General features: G+C 43.3%; 1 protein-coding gene across 1 annotated transcript; it reads right to left on the reverse strand.

Annotated features, from left to right (window-relative positions):
- Window positions 1-889: 889 nt before the first annotated feature.
- WHAMM (WASP homolog associated with actin, golgi membranes and microtubules) lies at window positions 890-15,950 on the reverse strand. Its single transcript, XM_072870973.1, has 10 exons — window positions 15,323-15,950; window positions 11,783-11,956; window positions 10,276-10,426; window positions 9,569-9,738; window positions 8,702-8,867; window positions 7,546-7,733; window positions 5,983-6,069; window positions 5,802-5,897; window positions 4,946-5,420; window positions 890-2,195 (listed from the first exon to the last, which is right to left on the reverse strand). The coding sequence occupies exons 1-10, from the start codon at window positions 15,860-15,862 to the stop codon at window positions 1,909-1,911; spliced, it is 2,334 nt and encodes a 777-aa protein (XP_072727074.1). The 5' UTR covers window positions 15,863-15,950; the 3' UTR covers window positions 890-1,908.
- Between the last annotated feature and the right edge of the window lie 233 nt (window positions 15,951-16,183).

A 16,183-nucleotide genomic window follows, 5' to 3' on the forward strand; every position in this document is an offset into this window, starting at 1 on the left:
AAATGGCGAAGGGCTCTGCCCTGAACTCTGAGCTGCCATTTGGCCAGAGGGACGAGCCGCAGGAAGGCAGCCGAGCCTCTGCTCCCTTTCCCTCGGCTTTAAATAACCGCACTGCTAAAGGGCACAGCCTGCGTGAGGGCAGCTCTCAGCCCCAGCACCAGCCCCCTCTGCCCTCCCCATGCTGCTCCCCGCTGCTGGCCGAGCACCCGCTCTGCCCAGGGTAACCCTGGGGAGGAGATCTCCACTCTCAAAGGACCAGATTTTGTCCTCAGGTGCGGTCTATGGGAGGAATTCAGCTGGAGTTTGAACATGCAATAACTTCTCCCCTGCTCCCCCCCAGCCCAGCACGGCCCTTGCGCCCAGGTCGAGCTCAGGGGCAGGCAGGGTGGCGTGGGCGCACTGCAGCACCGTGCCCGCCAGCTCCCCTCTGCAGACATCGCGTCAGAAGCGTTGAGTAAGAACTGACCTGTGCCGCTGCTGCTGCCGCTTTTGTCTCCATTTGGTTTGATGGCAGTGGACGAAAAAAAAAGGCATTTTTTTTCTGAGTCCCAAATAGCAGTAGGTGCTGAAACAGTAAAAAATGAACCCCCAGCTGCTGCTTCTGCTTCTCGCATGAAAACTGTTGCATACATATTTACTGTGCTGATTAAACAGATCTGCTACTCTACAGTAAAACAGGGAATTAAAGCACTGTATTTGCAATTCTGTTACCAAATTACAATTCATAAATATTTGAGAAAATAAGGGCATTTACATATATGGTCAGTGACAGTGAACAGCTGCTGCATGGCTGCCACTTGCTATGAAAAACCAGAGTACCATGGTGTGAGTAATGCTTACTTCACAGCAGCATCCTAAAATGAGAGCACTCTGAATCCACCTCTTCTGTCAGGATATATTTTTATTAAGGGTCAGTATAAACTCCAAACAAAACTTTCAATCATTTTTGTCATTATCTACCCAAAATAGAAACAGTCTCTAAATTGAATGTAGCTGAATTTTTAAATAGTCAGGTTCCAGGCACAATGCAAATATCTGCCATTTATAAGGCTATCAGGTAATTTAAATTCATGAGAGTAGCTATAAACACATATTGATGTTCTCAGTGGAGAAATACAGCTCTGTATTACAGAGCTAGATCCCAGAAAACATTATATACAATATTTTGGCTCTTCCTTTCATGCCAACGTTCATTGTGAATGTAGATGTATGGAAAACATTTAGCATCTAAAAACCCTCTACATTTAAGCTTCCAGCTAAAAATTAAACTTTTCAGTAATTACTACAGTAGTGTTTATTTCAAACTTGATAATTTTTCCAATCAGAATTACCAAGCCCATTCATAAGTGCACACTTTATAACATCATGATAAATGGAGTATCCGCTTAGTTAGTTGAGAGTGAGCTGTATTAGACAAGCAAAATGTTAAAGAAATTTCTGGACAATGGAGGTAGGAATGAGAGGTTCCAGATTATGCTAAGTTTTCTGGTCTGCCTCTATCACCACACATCTGGTTCTACTTTTATCTGAAAATATAGATTTTCAGTTAGTTTTTCACTCCTTAAACTGTGTTGTGATAGCATTACCTACTGTGTAGTAACAAGTTAAACAATGTATGTTTCAATCCAACATTTTAGCTGTCTTCAGATGTGGTGAAAATTCTACACGGTTGAGACAAATACCTATTAATGCAAGCATATTTTGGAGTATGATCTCTCATGCAAAAATAATGATTTGCAGCTCCTGTAGAAAATCAATAGGATTCTTTTACTTTACAAGACATTTTGGACTGTGAGAACACCACACACAATGACGCTGTTCTTTCATTTTGAAAGGGTCAGTCTTCTACAACGTGCAAAATGAGACACACACTCTGTTCCAGTCAGTATGTCTGTTACTGTGAATTGGTTAGCCATCCCATTCTCCATTATTCTGCTCATTGTTTTCCTCTTCTTCAGAATCAGCAGACACTTTCTTAATTCTCTGGATGACTGCCTTAATGCTTCTCTCTAGCTCATTAGTGGATCCTTTACTGACAACTTTCTCAGTATCTCGATTCACTTTTCTTAGTTTAACTCCTTGCCTTATGGCAGAGAGGATGTTGTCTTTTAGAGAGGCATACGGATTTGGCTGTTCCACTTTGCGAAGATGAACTTCACTGCGTTTTAGAGAAGCCAAAACCTCATCCATGGAACCTGCAACAGATAAATCTATTGTTACCAGCAGAAAGAACAAGACAACCACACTTAGAGGTATAAAACCCTACCCAAGTGTTCAGGGTTCTTCCTTTCATCTTTGCTACAGACAGGAAAAAGACTGGTCTGTTCTGGCACAGACTCTTTCAAGCTTCTGCAACATCAGGCTCTGGAACTGCTTTTCAAAAGCAGTTAAAGCTTTTATATTTTGAATTGAGAATCCAACACGTCTTCAACATTATACAAGGTTGTGCTCTAAGGAAGAAATTATACACAAAGGAAGATGCTTCTTTTCCATTACAACTTTATGGGCTTTCAAAAAAATTTAACTGAACCAAAAAATCTCTTGTATTCTGTATTAGAAACAATCATACCATTCCTCCTAGCTCGCTCAGATGCCTGCTGAGACTGTCAATTGCCTTTTTGCTCAGCCAAGAGAAAAATGAAAGTATTTGAGTAGAAGGGCTTGAAACTGCACCACTGAAGTCAGTAGGTGCCAGATCAGGCCCTAAGCAGGCAGGCAGGCAGCTCTTTTCTGTATGGACTTAAAAAATAATTCCCATTTTACAACATGATTTAAATCTCAGGCGTATGTTTCTGAACTTCAGACCATAAAGGACACCATACTGAGAGAGCTTCCACTAGTTCTCTTGATACACACTGTAATTTGCGTTTTACTCCTTCTGTTGGATTCTTTGTTGCTAGCTTCAGACTGTCAGACAGGGAGGCAGTTTCCCTGGACAGCAGTCAACTCCTACAGCCATAGGTTCAGACCATCTGTGCCTCACAGCTAGAAGTATTTTTGCCATGCACAGTGCACAGAAGGTTATGCGATTAACATCAAGCACCTGAAATGTAACATTCTGCTAAATCCTGTGGTACCTTCAGAGACTGAGATGCCAGAAAAGGATCAAGCAAAGATCCACCAAGCTGTCTTACAAAGCCTTCAATAAGAAAGCCTTAAGTCTATTAATCAAATGGGCTGCCTGGTAAAAGACTAGTCAGACTAACAAATTATAAAAGAAGTTCCCCTTGCAAAGCGTGTTAAGACATTACAGACAATATTTTCAACACATATGAACCTCTCCTGGCTTTTCATGTGTAACTAAAACCAACCTGTTTATGACTGTTTCAGTAAGTTCCTGTGGCAGGAACTTTATCAATTACTATTACAGCAATTAACATGCTAGTTTTCTTCATGAAACAGGTGTAAACAACCAACCAGACCTCTCCAATAAACAAAAAGGATTTTTCTTATCCAAAAATAATGAAAGGACATCGATGTTAGGATGTGAATGGTCATAAATATTAGCTACTAGCAAGGCTGTTCCAGTAGCTATCAGACTACTCTGGTGTACAACTCCTGTTGCTAATCAAAGCTTCTTAAGAGTATCTGTGGTACAGTTATCCCATGGACCTCCCAGACTGAAGTCCGCACACTGATCCACTGGATGCACAGTAGTTTGTCATGGTAACTCGACTGTGTCTCAGCCCTTCAGCTGCTTGTACTTCCCCACACCTTGGAAGAACTGAAAATGCTGAACTTTCCTTGGTATTTCTGCCTGTGGTTTGCCTCTTAACTGAGAGGATACAAAGGTTGCTTTAGATGTATTGTGAATAGTCTGAAAAGGAAAAGGAATGTACCACATTTAAAGACATGCTTCATTTTAACATAAGCTCCACTGTGAAAAATGACAATAAAAAATTGCTGCCTTCCAACTTAGATCAATCTCCCTGACATAGTCAAAATATCTGCTTGCTTTAAAGATAAAAATAAGCCTGTTAGCAGGATGTAACCAGTGCAGCCTTGGGAGGCTGCTGAGCTCTGTTCTCATTCAAACTACTGTTTCAATTGCCGAGTTCAGCCTTCAATTACACCTGCATGATCTTGCTAACAAAGCAGAGGTGTAACAGAGCGGAATTTTTGCCCTAGGAATGTTCGTATGCCAAAGCTATCCATCTGCCTTTCAAATCCTCGTTGAATTCCACATGAATTCTCTTAAGAAACCTTTATTTAGAAACCAAGCAAACAGTAAGTGGACACAGGCTGTGCATACCTTAGAAATGCAAGCAGCTAGTACATAGATCATACACATTAAAGTGCAGCCTTAGTACAACCACAAATTGACCCACAGCGGTCTTCTGATTGGACAGGTGATTAATCCTCAATCAAAATTCCATATTCAGTTCAAAAGTTGCAAAATTGTGGCAAGAACAAACGTGATAATAAAGGTTGCTTCTCACCAAACAACACGAATAAACCCCCTCCCCTTGGAATTTCTTCTGATACCTTCCTACCTATTACAACAGTGGGATTTGCAGTGTCGTAAGAAATGCAGGTCCTGAATTAAGATCTCCACAGAACTAGTAGTACTGTGATTAAGCACAGTTTTAACTTGTAAGGCTGTACTTAATAAATGCAGGATTCCAGGAGAGATTCAAGTTCAAAAGTCCTAAAAGATTGACCTGTTCCATTTGACAGCACTTCCCCAAAAACGTGGAGTCACACACTCTGAGCATCAGGACCCTGTCAAGTGTGTCCAACGGGATACACAAATCATTGTTACTCATTTAGCATCCTGAGTTACGGTCAGTGTTATTGTATGTGGTTTCTTAGACTAAGCTTTCCAAGAGCTTCATTCTCTTGAGCAAGACTGCACACTATTCCTGTCCAGAACCAGAGGGAGGGAGAAGAGAAAAAAACAGGAAACGAAAAAAAAAAGAACACCAGTTGATATGAGCCTTCTTACCTATGTAATTATTTATAGACCTCTTGGATGAGTCATCCTGTTTGTGCAGTGCAGGGCTTTCTGTGGGGCCATCAGAGCTAAGGGGAAGTGGCTTATCCTCTATTGCTGATGGTGTCTTTAACTGGAGAGGTAAGGGAGGAGGTGGGGGAGGAGGGGGTAAAGGCGGGGGGGGTGGAGGAGGTGGTGGTGGTGGTGAGGATGGAGAGACCATCAATCCCTCACTGTGCTTTTGTTGCTCTGAGTCACCAGCAGTAACAAAAATCTGGACAGGTATATCTGCTGGGGTATTCTGATGTGAAGCTTTTGATTCTTTGGCTTCTACTAGCAGTATGCTCTTTGGCTGCTCTGGAGCTGCCCTTGCTCTTGACGAAGGTGGAGGGGACAATACTGCAGCCTGCTGAGTGATGCTTCGTGGCAACTTGGGACTGAGAGGCTGGGGACGAGATGTTTTCAGAACAACATGAGCTGGACACTTCTGAAAAAAGAATCATAAGGCAGGAGGTCACATCTCCATTGGAATGGCCAAAACATCAACCCCAAAGAGACAAAAAGCCACAGTGTACAGACCTGTCCCACTCACCCATTCAAGCACAAAATTCAACCCTGAACAGATTTAAATGAATATCAAGGTATTTCTTTCAAAGACATTTCCTCACTTGTATTCTTTGCAACAGGTTGTGCACCTGGAAACTATAATCTTAGTGGATTTAATCCTCTCGACTCATCACACGCCATCCTATTTTAGGCTATCCAAATGGTTGTCTCTGATTTGGACCATGCTCACACGTGAGCTATGGCTACTTTCTGATGTTGTGTTTTGACACCATTTAGGACTACTGTAGTTTACAGTACTTGCCTCCCTGAACGTTTTCAGCCTCTCCAGTGTTTTCTGACGTTCCTGGCTTATCCAAGCTTTTTTCTTTTTCTCCTCCTCTTTTTGCTTGTCTCTCTTCTGCATTAAAACACACGTTAAGTGAACATTAGTGTGTGAAAACAAGCAGCTGCCAGATTCTCCAAGGCTGCTATTCAGTACTCACTATCTGTATGCTGTGATGCTGCTGGAAGCGTTTTTTGCTCTCTTCTGCCTGTTGCAGTCTCTGCCGATGGCTTGCTTCACATTGATCCTGGTAGAACAGCAAAATTCATGCAATCCTTGGTTAGTCCGCATTTACTGTGCACTATCTATGCCATTAACTCCTGCGCACAAGCCACTAAACAGTGACCAAGGCCAAATGCTTAGCTGTGCCAAGGATGGCTAAGCTCAATCAGTGGCAGATGTGAGACCCTGAAGGTGAAGTCTGTGGGACTATTTCTTGGCTAAAGCCAATGGGATCTTTTGTTCTCCTAATTAGTGATAGGGTTATTCATGCTGCAGAGGGAACATACCCAGATCTGGATCAATCCCTCTGTCTCACATTTAGGTTAAAAAAAAAAGAGAAGAAAGAAGGGGAAAAAAAAAAAAAAAAGACAGCAACAAGCTCTGAAGAAATTTCACCCAGGTACCAGCTGGAGGGAAGGGGTGCAATGACATGAGGAAGAAGGCAAGACAGAAGCTAGCAGGGCATTACAAAAATACAAGGCTACTTTCCCCCTGTCCCTTATTTGCCATAGCTCCCAAGTACAAAAGCCAGGGAAGCAAAGGTATGGGAAGCACAATAAATGCCTAACAGGGGTACCTTCTGTTAGTAACAAAGTGCCACAGAGAAGCTGCAGGCTTCAATATTTTCTCTGGGAGTCGCTATTTGTCACTGTACAGGGGGGGATTATCCACATGGCTGGGTAAGCATTTGCAAATCATCTGGCATTTGGCTTTAGTGTTGTATAACCAACAGACAGAAATTAAGTGAATGAAAACAGAAGCAAAGGAAGTGTCTGCTGAGGAAGTAGTTACAAGCAAGAGACAATGACGGCTCATAAAACATTTCCAATGTCATCCCCATTTTGTCCAGGCTAGTGAGGGGTAAAAGGCCAGATAGACTGGAGCTTAAACTCTGCTCTCTGCCCCAGCAGGACTGTACAGGTGTAAGGTAAGCTCAGCTCACTGGGAAGGTTCATGAGAGTCAACTGTGATCTCACTTGTGTCTTCCTAGTGTTCTGCTCTGAATGGGAAACAAAGGAAAAAACTGCCCTTTGCACAGAACTGAGAGGCTGGAAAGAGAATTGCAGCAGTTAAATTTTCTCCTCCCTCCCATTCAAAGGTAAAGTAAGTATCACTGTGTGGGTTGTTCTGTCACTGCAGCTTTCTTCATTGCAGGCCAGGTTTCCTCCTGTACTGCAGCTGTTTTGTAAAAGGCTGCCAGGGCAAAGCTCCAGCTGGCCACAGCAGGGCTCTGGTAAGGTTTAGCTGATAGGGGAACACCTCCTGGGTCACCCATGTAAGTTTGTGCTCTCTTAATAAACGAGAGAGGCACTTGCACCACGCAGTGGAATGTAAAGCTGGCTTAAAATCACATCACCCCTCTTTCTGTTTGGAGGCCTTGGCACTGAGTCACGTGTCATCTTGTACACTCCACCCAAAGCTTCCCTAGTTGTTTCCTGTCCATCCCTTGTGAGTCAAGACATCAGCTAAAGAAAATGCATATCTCCAGGACTGCATTTACTTTTTTGTTCCTGAGGTAGGCTCTCCTCGCACAGACAGTCCCACGCTTTGTCTCCAACTGCTTAGTCTTCTGCCTCAGCATCGTCATTTCTGACAAGTTAGCGTAATGTTGTCCCATTGTCTGTTCAATGACCTTGAGCTCCTCAGGATTTTCACATGTATCATAGTAAACAACTTCATCCTGTTTCTCTAAAAAGGCATTTGGCATTTTTTTAAAAAATTGCCACAGTTATTTAAACATTTAAAGAACTAATGACATTTTAAAAGCCATTGAAAGCAGTGAGCTAATTATTAGAAAGTATAATGCTCCAGAGCCGAGCTCGGTCCTTCAAAGTCTTACACAAACATGTCATGTTACTCACGGGGGTGCTTTGCAGGATCAAATTTATGCTGTTAGCATTTGTTGTTATTTAGTTTCCTCTTTCAAATGTCTCTCTGTGCTCTAACTCCTACCTTCACTGACTGGAATTTTCCTGGAAAACTGAAGACTGTTCTGATCAACACTGGGTGACTTATTTTACTATTTACCAGGTTTTAATTATGCCACAAGCAGGAGCAATGTTTACTTCACAGTGTACACAGTAATAGAGAATTCATAAGCACAAATAAGCATAAACAAGACTGGTGCCTAATTTGGTCATAAAGATGTTACAAAGAGACACTTAAACTGGAATATAGCAGTACTCAAGTACCATCTAGCTATAATCACCTCTTTTTGTCTTTACAGGATGTATTTTGCAATCTCTACACGTTAAATTACAACAAATTTGTGATGAATTTCAGGACCCATTTCAGCAGGTCACGATATCCAGAGTTTCTATGCATAGATCCTGTAACTATGAGAGCAGTTAAGTATTTTCAATATAAGTTATTCCATATGCTAAACCAGTGCATGCACATATCACAGCTGCTGTCAAGGTGAGCTACCAGTGTGACTTTTTTTTTTGGAACTTGTGTTATCAAATTAGTCTCTTAATTAGTCAGAAGACAAAATATCAGATGGTGCCACGGCATCAAAGTTTTCCAATGATGCTTTCTACTACCGAAACCTGAGCAGTGATAATCATCCTTTTTTTTTTTTTTTTTTAAGTGAAAACAGAGCAGGCTATACTACTCCTGTGTTTTGGATACATGCTTAAATATTTGTTTATTCTTACCTTTAATCTGTCTCCTTAAAGTGTCTAACTGTACAATTAGCAGCATCTCTTCATGTTTCAATACTTCAAGCTGTACGTTATATAATTCCAGCTGTGTTTCATAATACTGTATTTCCAGCTCCTCCACTACAATTAGGTTCTCTTCTTGTTCACTGAGGTTCTCCAACTATATAGCCCCAAATAGAAAATAAAAAGCATTAATAACAAAATACGCACACATGAAACATGCACGGATGCACAAATACCTGTACAGAGCCTGGCCTAACTGGCAGCTGCTTAGGTGCTTTGGTATGGAAACAATAGAACATTAGAAATGGCTTGGAACAGAAACTCAGAGGAGCAGAGAGCCTTATTAACATTAAGTGTAATTTAACCTTAAGTCTACCAGGAAAGACTTCATTACAATCTGCACAAATAATACTGTTCCTGAAAACAATTATCTATGGTGCAGTACGCTACTCTTGGAAAATAAATATTCGGTACTCCTAGCAGCAGTTAGATGGCATCAAATCAAGAAGATCAGAAGATTAAAATTAAGTAAGTATCTTTATTTTGCAGTGTCCTCTGAAAATAATATCTGGTCTTTATCTCAGTAAAATTAACAATTTTAAAGGTTAATATCACAAATGCTAACATGACGCTTGAACTGTAAAAGCATGCATCTTAACCTTTGCTAAGTGTCCTCATACGTGCAGGAGCAATTTTAAAAAACTGGAGACGTATTTTTCCGCAACTTAAAATCATGCTGAAAACCTAAGCTGTTTCATAGACAAAGACTTTGAAAGTCTACTCCCATGACCACTTTGGTAGGTTTTGATCAGCCCTTCACAGAACAGTGACAGAAAAGGAGGCTTTGCAAGGCCTTACGTTTTTCTGAATGCCAGCTCTCTTCTGTTTCAGGCACAACTCTCTTGCCCTCAGATGCTGAAGGGTTTCTTTAGCTAACATACATTTCAGGTTTTCTAGTCGTGGCAAAGCTGATGCCCAGGTGGTTTTACCAAATCTTTCCTGATCTTGTTCCATCTGTTTGTGCATTGCTGCAGATTAAAACATTGCAATAAGACATAAGAAACAGTGTTTAATAGCCTAATAGCCCTTGTGTGTTTCTACTATAGCTGCAGTACTACAAATGCTGATGCTATTAAACAATTTCTGAAGCTTCTTTAGAAATTATAAGACTAAAAGCTTGAATTTATGACTTATATATATAAAGTAAAATACTTCATTGTACCATGGAAACATGCCTTAACAGTCACGCAGCAATCTACTCAGTTAACATGCTGAAATCCTTGAGGCTTGCATATCAAGCACCAAAAATATGCATGATTTTCGTTCAGAGGTTTGCAGCCTAAGCCTCAGGCCTTGATAATGTTTGTGTGCAAGCCTAATGCAAGTTGTAAACCAAATTGGTTAAAAGATAGAAATCTTAAGTGAATAAAATGCTTCTTTCTTAAGCTGGACACTCATCCTAACCTCAGGGTCTGCAGAGAGAGACAAGCAAAGGTGATAAGAAGAGCTCTCGGTCCCCTAAGTCAAGCATTTACACAACCTTTTGTGTAAATCATTCTGATTACCTGCCAGAGCCTTTGCAGTTTCCTTGAAGTAGTTCACAGTGATATCCTGAATGGAGCACACAGCATTCTCAGCTCGCTTAGTCCATTCTTCAGCATCTTTCTGCAAAGCTGCTACTCTTTTAGGCCCCAAATTATCATACTGCAAAGATTTCTGCAAGGAGACAAAATTCTTAGTTACCAACTGGTTACCACAGTGGTGCAGCCCACATTATGCTTTAGAGACGTTTCAAGCAAGGCAGAGCATGGTGGCAAACATGACCTTCCCCTCAACTGTCACAAAGTGAATCGCTACTCATGCCTATGTATTGCCTTGTTCTCTAGGCTAACTCAGAACCTTTGCTCCCCAATCATGACTTCACGCTTAACTTTGGATTAATCTATTTCTTAAAATATTTTTAACTATCATCTTAAAAATCACGTCCAACACAAGTGTTTTTAGTTGTTACTAAAAGTAACTCAAAACCACTCTTCTACGTGCAATGTTCTCTTCTATTTTTCCACATGTGTTGACAGCACATTGCACTGTCAGGTTCTCCAGTTTGGCAGTTCTTTCACACAGGAACAGGGATGTAGAAAAGAAATGTAAGAGAGTATTTTCAAGTCCACAAAGTGTACATGGGTACAAGACTAGTATTCAATTTTTTTTAAATAATTAGATTTCAAATAAGCCTAAATATCCCTTAAGAGTTTTTTTAATACAAAAACAAACTTTCTGTTTTATCCATTCTGATTTTCACTTTAATTTTCAGTACAACATATTGGATATTTTATCTTCACAGATTTAGAACTTCAGTCTCCAAGAACCTTAGTCTAAACTTAAAACTGTTCCACTCTTTTCGAGAACACTAACAGCTCACTTCAATTTTAACAGACTATTTAAGGAAAAATCAAAATAGTAGATGGCTGTCTTTTCTAGAGGCATCAATTTTCAGTATATGCTTCCAGTTTAAGATGCGCATAAAATTAAATGAACACAGTGACAACTGACATGTTTTAAGCTGTACTTCTAGCAGGTTGTAGCAGCAATAGAAAACTGCTTTGTGCGGTAAGGTCTCCTCTGCCTTCTTTTCTACCACCTCAACTGAGTTAATCTGGTGCATCAGCATTGCTGGGGGATGGCATTCTCAATGTCACAAACTAATCCCACTGAAGGTGGCACAACGAAGGCTACTTAGATCTCTGTAAATTCAGCCTACCAGAGAGTAAACCCCAGAGAGGTGGAGCTTGGGGATGTTTTCCTTTTAATTCCTCAAAACAGAGGGAAGTGGGACACTGGCAGGAAGACGGCTACAGTTCTGTTCAAACCAATACCATGGACTCTGAGATCCTCTGAGAATGGTTCTGCCCCAGCTCTGAATTTCTGTCACGTTTGGTGGCTTGGCAGAGCAAAAACAGGTAGGTACAGACAGAAGTAGGGAATATTAAGTGATTTGAGTTTAAACTGCTCCAAGAGCAGCTGATGCCCTACTAGGTGACTTGGCCTTTCACTTTGTAAAGGCAGACCTACCAGGATTTCCAGTTTGTACAGTGTCGCCAGCTCTCGCATATCTCTGAAGGGCTGCAGTAAATACTGGTAGAATTGTGTTGCCATGGTGACCAAATCCTGATAAGCTTCATCTTCTTCTTCATAAACCTTCATCAAAGCCACCATTGTGTCAGCATTTTTATGCTGCTGAAGAATCTAGTGGGATAAAAGGTAAATCAGACTTAGCTGCTTTGCATTCATGTGTGCTGACTGCTGATGAGCTTTGGTGGAAAGGACCTGCCATTTGTCATTTGATGAACAGGCAAGACTTCCCACTACACAGGAGGTGTACGCCAGGCATTCAGCAGCTACCCCTAGCTGGAAGTATCTTTAACACCACACTGTTAAAGGCACTAATTGCTGCATATTGCATTGGAAGACTGCAAGGAGTACCATGCCTAGGGCTTCCACCACAGAAATTCTAATAGCTGCGTGCAGATGACTTGGTTGCTGCTTTTTATAAACAAAAATGGGGAAGTCTGTGTACTGGAAGGACAAGTAAGGTATTCTTAAACTAGCTCTTGCATTGTTTCCACAATTACTAAATGCCTGCTAATATGAAATGAGTTTCTGGATCCAGAATTTCTGACTTCGGGCACAGAAAAATCAGATTGCCATTTAAAAATAAGAATTCAGAAACAGATTTCTACTCCTGATATACCCTGCAGTTAAATTCCTTTAACATTTGTATAATTTATACGAGTTTATTCTAATCTCAGTTCTAGTGATACTACACTTTGTAACTTATAATTCTTCCACGGAACGACTGCCTTTCTGATACACTAGTCCTTATGTAAGGTCTTTATTTGCTTCTATGACAAAATACAAAGTTGGAAACTTCCCCTCAATTGCATTTGTTTACTGGCACCAATCAAAGCTTCAAAGATTTTTCTTTGACAGCAGCTAGCAGAGACCATGGTGTGCTCTATGTGCCAGGACAGAGTGAGCCAGCTGAGAGAACACAGCTCAGTTCCACTGAGAAAGACAGACCTTCCTGGAAGGACAGCGTTTGCTCTACAGCTCTGTAAGGAGGGAAGGGAATAGGGGGTGTTTGGTGCCACAACAATGAGAAAAAGCATTAGAAACATAAGCTTGATTGTGTTGCAACTGAAAAGCGCTGAAATTAAACCGTCACCTTTGCTCTTGCCCGCTGAGTCTGGGTAAGACAGCAAGAGCAAAGTTCCAGCTGTGGAGGCATTTCCCCAGGGAAAAATCTGTGGAAGTCAGCTCAAGGGCATTTCCCACCCATCCTCCCTCCAGGCCTGGCACAGGCAGGACAGGGGAAACAAGAGGATCTGAACTGCAACATTTCTGATAATCCCAGAAATCCTGTGGCCCTTTAGACTTCCCCAGGAGCTCGTGGTAGCTCAGACACAGTCCTAGGGCCAACCTGCAGCAATTTAAGAGTCTGCTTTTTCCCCCACTATCACAGCCAAATAGAAACACACTAGTTTCTGGTTCCCATACTCAAAGCAAGTAGTGAGGGTCATGTTGCTCCTGGAGGATACTTATAGTGAGTAGAGGGGAAGTATTAGCAAAATTTTGAAGTCAACTCATGAGACAATTATTCATTGCAAGGGTCTGGGGTTTTTTTTGGGGGGCGTGACATTTTGTCTGTTTTAAAGTAAAATCCTTGCTTTTACACAATCTGATATTCTTTTCATAGAATTCTGCTTCGCCATTAGCCCAACTAACTCCTCTGGTTGTTGTAACAGTATTGCTCTTGGTTTTTTTCCTTTGTCTTTGAACACACACACAAAAATGTATTTACACAATACTACTCTCCTCAATCTTGTACAGTATCTTCTGCATTCTTCAAAATGAATTTTCTGTCCCAGAGGATGAAGTATTTGAGAAGGACATGGATGTAAAAAGGGAAGAAGGTTGCTCTGATACTTAGCGCTAGTTTAGTGCCAGAAGAGGCAGGTTTTATTTCTTGAATCTTGCGTAATTTGTTCTAGACTGCAATATAATGAATTTATGTCCCTGTTAAGCCTGCAAATACAACACTCTATAGCATGTTTAGCCATATCTAAAATATAGTTGGAAATAGCAGAATAACTGGCACCGAGTTGTACTTAACCACCAAACCCCAAACTGCCACATGGCTGTACATGCTTGTGCTGCTTACAAAAGAGCATGGTGGCTAAAATCTATTTCTAACTGGGCCGTAAACTGTTATAGTCAGTTACAGAAACCGTCGCTTTTGTATACAACACTGTACATGAAGTTCACATAAACTAAAGTTGTCTTTTTAAAAAGACTGTCTTTCTGAAACAGTAATGTTGTTACAGCTGTTAAATACTGAAATAGGAAACAGAAGGCTAAAGCCAACTGTCTTAACTTTCCTCCAAAGCATGATCATTTGCACAAAATGCCTTTCAGCTTACTTTGCCAGGGAATAGACTGCAGATATTGCAAGAAAACTATAGCAGCAACACACTGGTGAGCTTAAAGTATCTGTAACTTTTGTTTTAACATACCCATGTCCTAATTGCAATCACGTTACTAGACACCATCCTTTAAATTCATGTTTACTACAAGGGGGAAAAAAATCCAGGAACACACCTACTGCAAGAAGAAACTTACGGTACTACAGGAAGGCTAACTACTAAAGGCTAACATAATCATTAGTTCATACAATCACTAAGCCAGAATTTGACACTTAAAAGAACATAACAGTTCCTCTGACTACAACACACCTACTTGGCATAGGTCCATGGCTAAGTTTGGTTTTAATAAAAAACCTGACTGAGAATCCCCCAGTTATAGGCATTACTGCAAACAGGCAGCCTGAGACCTTCATAGGGATGTTAGAAAATTAGACCATGATTATACTCTCCCTTTCTGTTACTGTTCCACCCATTGCACAACACTGCTGGATATTTTTAGCAATGTGTTTTTGTAGGAGCACTTGCAGCTTAAGTAAGCACCCCAATGACTTATACTGGCTGCCCACCGGGAGCTGGCTTATTCCCCACTTAATAAAGTAGCACTTATAAAGACTGATGACACTCAGTACTTGAGAAAGTTGACCAGGCAGTTTACAGACAATCAAAAAAGTGTCTGTATAAGCACTAATCTGAACATTGGACAATACTACGAGCAATATGATATTAGTGACTTGGTCACCCTTGCTCACAGTACCCAAATGTGAGTTTGACCGGAGTGACTGAAGCTCTTGCAGCACAGGGTGCCAGCCTCATGCATGTAACTCCCAGGTGAGCAAGAGGTGCTAAAGCCGAGGGTCAGACAGGTGCACCTGCAAGCTGTCCTGCAGCACAAAACAGCAAAGGCGGCTCTACACCGAGGGAAACCTTTTTCTGCCTGCAGGGAGAGCAGGGGGTGGCCCTGCAGCACCCCCATCCCGCACCCCTCAGGGACAGCCTCGGGCCGTCCCTCAGGCGAGCAGGCCCTGGCCAGGCCAGAGGCGCCTGCTGGCCCCGCTGACCGGTCCCCTCAGGCCCCGCCGGCGCTCCGGGGCGGCCCCTCCGCCCCCCCGCTCGGCCCCGGGGCCCGTACCCGCCGCAGGGCCTCCTTGGCCCGGGCCAGGTGGCCGCGCAGGGCCCTCCCGCGGAGCTCGTGGAGGCTCTCGAAGTACTCGTCGTCGCGGCGGCGGTCGGCGGCGAAGAGGGCGTCCAGCACCACACGGCCGCCGCAGAGCTCCAGGGCCCAGCCCAGGTAGAGCTCCAGCTCCCGGCACAGCTCCTGCACCTCGGCCTCGCCCGGCGCCGCGCCACCGGGGAACAGCACGGCCCAGAGCCCGCCGCCGCCGGCGGCGCCGGGCAGCGTGGACGGCAGCGCGGGGAAGGCGGGCTCCAGGCGCGGACAGACGGCCGCCAGCTGCCGGTGGACGCCGCGCAGGGCCGGTGCCGAGAAGAGGCCGGCCCAGCTCTGCGAGGCCTGCGCGGCCGCCTCAGCCCGGCCGTGGCAGGTCACGGCGAACGCGCCCTCCACGCCGTTCCAGCCCACGAGGAAGCGGAGCCGCGGCGGCTGAGGCTCGACGAAGGCGGTGTCGCGCACGGCCACCCACCCCTCCAGGCTGTCGGGCTGAGGTTCCATGATGGCGGCGGCCGCGCAGCCCCCGCGCCCGCGGAGCGAAACAGAAACCGACAAGCCTTAATGGTGCCGCGCGCACCCGGCGAGAGGGCGGGCCCCTCGCGGCGCGTCACCGGCAGATCGCGGACCCATTGGTGGGCACCATCCGGGGGCGGGGCCAAGGCGGGGCCGCCAGAGGGGGCGGGGCGGGCGGCCCTCACTCAGCTGGTACGAAAATAAATAATAAAATTAAGAGAGTGGGAGGTGAGGCCTGCGCAACGCACGCGTAAAGGCCCCGAGTGTGCAAAAAAAAAAAAAAAAAAGTTATTTTTGTGAAATAAGCAG

Source organism: Ciconia boyciana, chromosome 8 (assembly GCF_034638445.1).
Source record: "Ciconia boyciana chromosome 8, ASM3463844v1, whole genome shotgun sequence".
In the NCBI taxonomy this organism is placed as follows: Eukaryota; Metazoa; Chordata; class Aves; order Ciconiiformes; family Ciconiidae; genus Ciconia; species Ciconia boyciana.

Excerpts from the sequence above, each read along its gene's own strand:
- WHAMM (XM_072870973.1), bottom strand. The coding sequence starts at position 15,862 with ATGGAACCTCAGCCCGACAGCCTGGAGGGGTGGGTGGCCGTGCGCGAC. Across the intron at positions 11,957-15,322 it reads CCAAGGAGGCCCTGCGGCGG|ATTCTTCAGCAGCATAAAAA; the intron begins GTACGGGCCCCG and ends TTATCCCACTAG. Across the intron at positions 7,734-8,701 it reads TTTAAGGAGACAGATTAAAG|AGAAACAGGATGAAGTTGTT; the intron begins GTAAGAATAAAC and ends ATGCCTTTTTAG.